Here is a 4641-nt window from a genome sequence, read left to right on the forward strand (position 1 = left end):
TATCTTTCCTATTTTGTTACCTGAGACTCGTTAATTATTGCTATTATTATTATTATTTTTATTATTATTATTATAGCTGATGCTGACGATGATTCTGGGCCCCCGTTGTTATTGCGTGAGAGAGAGAGAGAGGGAGAAAGAAAGAGAGAGGGAGATAGATTATTTTTGTGTAATTTTTATATACCGTAGAAGACTGTGCCAGAGAGAGAGAGAGAGAGAGAGAGAGAGAGAGAGAGAGAGAGAGAGAGAGGTGCATAAGCTAGCTCTACGCAAAGGTATATTCACACAAAACTTCGATTCCTATTCTGAAAACACAATAATTCTTTAACACACACACAAAAAACTAAGATTATCGTACCCTGAAAAAAAATACGATACACGGATAGGGAAAGAGAGCGAGAGAGAGAGAAATGGAACGAGGTTTAGAGTTTATTTTTTACATATATAAGAATAGACATAAGCGAATGATCTCTTAAGAAACACCTAATTTATACACGTCGCTAAATCGGTGCCAATTTCGTTATCTAAGTCTTCTATACGTAACTAAGCGATGAAATAAACAAGAAAGCAAACAACAGCGGTAATTTAAACATATCGTAAGGTAAAAACAGGTAAACAAGGAAACTAGGAAATAAACAACAGCGGTAAATTAAACACATCGTAAGAGGAAAAGAATGAAATAAACAACAACGGTAAACTATAATATATCGAAAGAGAAGGAAAAATAATAGTTCACGTTTCAAAATAGGAAAAGAAAAACGAGATGAGAGAATTAACAGCAAACATATCGAAAGAGAAGGAAAAATAATAGTTCACGGTTAAAGACAGCTAAGAAAAACGAAATGAGAGAATTAACAGCAAACATATCGAAAGAGAAGGAAAAATAATAGTTCACGTTTCAAAATAGGAAAAGAAAGACGAGATAAGAGAATTAACAGCAAACATATCGAAAGAGAAGGAAAAATAATAGTTCACGTTTCAAAATAGGAAAAGAAAAACGAGATGAGAGAATTAACAGCAAACATATCGAAAGAGAAGGAAAAATAATAGTTCACGTTTCAAAATAGGAAAAGAAAAACGAGATGAGAGAATTAACAGCAAACATATCGAAAGAGAAGGAAAAATAATAGTTCACGTTTCAAAATAGGAAAAGAAAAACGAGATGAGAGAATTAACAGCAAACATATCGAAAGAGAAGGAAAATAATAGTTAACGTTTAAAAATCGGAAAAGAAACACGAGATGAGAGAATTAACAGCAAACATATCGAAAGAGAAGGAAAAATAATAGTTCACGTTTCAAAATAGGAAAAGAAAAACGAGATGAGAGAATTAACAGCAAACATATCGAAAGAGAAGGAAAAATAATAGTTCACGTTTCAAAATAGGAAAAGAAAAACGAGATGAGAGAATTAACAGCAAACATATCGAAAGAGAAGGAAAAATAATAGTTCACGTTTCAAAATAGGAAAAGAAAAACGAGATGAGAGAATTAACAGCAAACATATCGAAAGAGAAGGAAAAATAATAGTTCACGTTTCAAAGAGAAAAGAAAAACGAGATGAGAGAATTAACAGCAAACATATCGAAAGAGAAGGAAAAATAATAGTTCACGTTTCAAAATAGGAAAAGAAAAACGAGATGAGAGAAATAACAACAAACATATCGAAAGAGAAGGAAAAATAATAGTTCACGTTTCAAAATAGGAAAAGAAAAACGAGATGAGAGAATTAACAGCAAACATATCGAAAGAGAAGGAAAAATAATAGTTCACGGTTAAAGAGAGCAAAGGAAAGCGAGTTGGGAGAGTTAACAGCAAACATATCGTAAAAGAGGAAAAAATAATAGTTCACGGTTCAAGATGGCAAAAGAAAAACGAGATGAGAGTTAACAGCAAACATATCGTAAAAGAAAAACATATTAATAGTTCACAGTTTTATATAGCAAAGAAAAACGAGAAAGTTAACAACAAACATATCGTAAGAGAGGAAAAAAATAATAGTTCACGGTTCAAGATAGCTAAAGAAAAACGAGATGAGAGTTAACAGCAAACATATCGTAAAAGAAAAACATTAATAGTTCACAGTTTTATATAGCAAAGAAAAACGAGAAAGTTAACACCAAACATATCGTAAAAGAAAAACAGATTGATAGTTCACGGTTTAAGTTAGCAAAGGAAAACGAGAAAGAATGAACAACAAACATATCGAAAGAGAAGGGAAAATATATCGTTCACGGGTTAAGATCGCAAAGAAAAGCGAGATGGTGAAGTTGAACCGAAGAATTTAACATATCGAAAGGCAAAATGTATAATAGTTCACGGTTTTAGATTGCAATGGAAAACGAGATGTAAGAGTTACCGTCAGTAAGACTTGCTTTTGACGAATCATAAAACACTGCAAGGATAAAAAAAGGAGCAGTTCAAGGTTTAAGATCGCAAAAGAAAACGAGATGTTGGTGTGAAGGAGACTTGGAGATTTGCTTTTGACGAATCATAAAACATTGCAAGGATAAAAAAAGAAGTAGTTCAAGGTTAAAAATCGCAAAAGAAAACGAGAATGATAAATCACATATCGCTAGGGAACATCGATACTTTTGACGATTCATAAAACATCGCAAAGGAAAAAAGTAAGAGTTCAAGGCTTAAGATATAGAAAGAAAACGCGATGTAGGAGATAAAACGAACAATTCAACACAAATCGCAAGGGAACATGTGTGAAGGGGACATACTTTAAATATCGCAAAGGAAAAAAGTAAGAGTTCAAGGCTTAAGATATATAAAGAAAACGGATGTAGGAGATAAAACAAGTAATTCAACACATATCGCAAGGGAACATGTTAAGAAAAGTCAGGTTGTTGTGATGGAGACTTGCTTCGGGAGGGAGTGGGAGAGTGACAGCAAACAGCGGGGGTCCCAAGTGCGGCCCTGAGGGAGGTGTGGTGACGCTTTGCTGTAGTCGCTTCTAGTGGCTGTGTTCTTGTATATCAATAAAGGACTAAGATGTGGCCCCTGTGTCATTAGCCTGGCGGTGGTGGTGACGGGTGGTGGTGTTCTTCCCTAGTGGTGGTTAGTGGTGGTGGTGGTGGTTTGCTCTGGTCTTGCTGGGGTCATGGTGGTGGCTTTCTGAGGTGATGGTCTCGGTCTGCCGCGTCGGTGGTGGTGGTGAGGGTTGCCCCCTGCCCTCCTCCCCCTTCAACACCACATACGGTAACGCTTGTAGCACTGTAGCGGCGGTGGTGGTGGTGGCGGTGGTGGCTGTGGTGGTGTTGGTGGTTGGTGAGGAGCATCGTCAGGTATTGATGGAGGGTTGGTGTGTTGCAGGTGCCGCGGCGGGCCAGCAGCGCTGCCCACTGTGCCACAAGAGCCTCAGCCGCTGGACCAGCCTGCGCCGCCACATTGAGGACAAGCACACGCAGGGCGGCGCGCACGTCTGCCCGATCTGCTTCCACGTGTACCGCACCAAGAACTCCCTGCACAACCACCTCAGCGTGTACCACCGCGGCGCCACGGGCTCCAGGGGCCGCCGTGGCCGCTACCCCAGCTACACGGTGCTGCGGCCCGCCACGGCGCACCAGCTGGCCGAGCTGAAGGCCGCCGCGCGCCGCAGGGACCTCAGCCTCGCCGTCGCGGCCCCCGACCTGCCCGGCCCCGGCCCCGTGCCAGTCTCGGCCCCCGTCCCCATGCCCGCCCACGCTGCCCCGCCCGCCCTGGCGCCCGTCCTGCCCGAGGAGCCGGGCGTGGCCGGCCACAGCACGGCCGGCGGCTTCGAGGCGCTGCTGCAGAGCGACGCCGAGGCCGGCGGCGCGCTGCACCCCACCCCCTGCAAGTCCTCCGCCGCCTCCCCCCAGGGTCTGGCCTCCCCCAAGGCGGTGGACGAGTAGCCCCGCCCCCCGCCCCGCCCCGCCCCGCCCAGCGCCCCCGCCCCCCCGCCCCGCCACACAGACTCACAATACAATCCTAGAATTACCTCACGGAAGACTATATTTTGTTACCTGATGAGTGTGTCTGTTTTTGTACTTAAGGAGTTGGTGGCGGGGGACCCCTACCCCCCGCCTCGCCGTGCCCCGCCCCGCTCCGCCCCCGGGCAGGGCGGGGCGGGGCGGGGCATGCCGCTCTGAGGAACCTAAATGCCTGATTGTCGTTGCAGGCGGTGGGCGCGCCTCCTGCTCCTCCGCCGCCCCCCCGCCCCTCGGGGCAACTTTTACCCCCGCCCAGGCTACGGCGGCGGCGACGGCGACGGCGGTCATCCCCACGGCAGCCCCTGGCGGCGGCGGCGGCGGCGGCGTGGCTGGGGGCGGGGCGGCGTCCGGGCGGGGCGGGGCGGGCGCAGCGTGGCGGGGCGCGCAGTGCCCCGTGTGCTTCAAGGTGCTGCGGGACAAGTACAAGCTGCGGACGCACGTGGCGGACATCCACTCGTCCGTGCAGCACGTGTTCACGTGCCCGCTGTGCTTCCGCGTCTACAAGACCAAGAACACGCTCACCAACCACCTCAGCCTGGCCCACCGCGGCTACCAGCGCCGCCACCCCAAGGCCCAGACCCAGACCCCCCAGCCCCCGCCGCTGCCCCCGCCGCGGCCCCCGCCCCAGCTGCCCCCCGTCCACCACCCCCGCTGACCGCCCCCCGCCGCCCCCCTTCCCCCCC

General features: G+C 47.2%; 1 protein-coding gene and 1 long non-coding RNA gene across 5 annotated transcripts in view; both read left to right on the forward strand.

Annotated features, from left to right (window-relative positions):
• LOC127010064 (uncharacterized) overlaps window positions 1-1182 on the forward strand; it is a 2729-nt gene extending 1547 nt beyond the window's left edge. The window contains exons 1-2 of the long non-coding RNA XR_007762836.1: window positions 1-601; window positions 666-1182. The exon at window positions 1-601 is cut by the window's left edge and continues 1547 nt beyond it. This is a non-coding gene — a long non-coding RNA (uncharacterized LOC127010064). The remainder of the gene's footprint in view (window positions 602-665) is intronic.
• LOC127010059 (broad-complex core protein isoforms 1/2/3/4/5-like) overlaps window positions 1-4641 on the forward strand; it is a 104001-nt gene extending 99360 nt beyond the window's left edge. For 3 of the 4 annotated variants that reach the window (XM_050883858.1, XM_050883857.1, XM_050883859.1), the window contains exon 6: window positions 3321-3895. In XM_050883858.1, the coding sequence (XP_050739815.1) occupies window positions 3321-3880 (560 nt within the window). In that variant the 3' untranslated portion in view covers window positions 3881-3895. Of the gene's footprint in view, window positions 1-3320; window positions 3896-4146 lie in introns of those variants that run through there. The other variant, XM_050883865.1, reaches the window with a different exon arrangement.

The sequence above is a fragment of the Eriocheir sinensis genome, chromosome 42 (genome assembly GCF_024679095.1).
Source record: "Eriocheir sinensis breed Jianghai 21 chromosome 42, ASM2467909v1, whole genome shotgun sequence".
NCBI classification, from domain to species: domain Eukaryota; kingdom Metazoa; phylum Arthropoda; class Malacostraca; order Decapoda; family Varunidae; genus Eriocheir; species Eriocheir sinensis.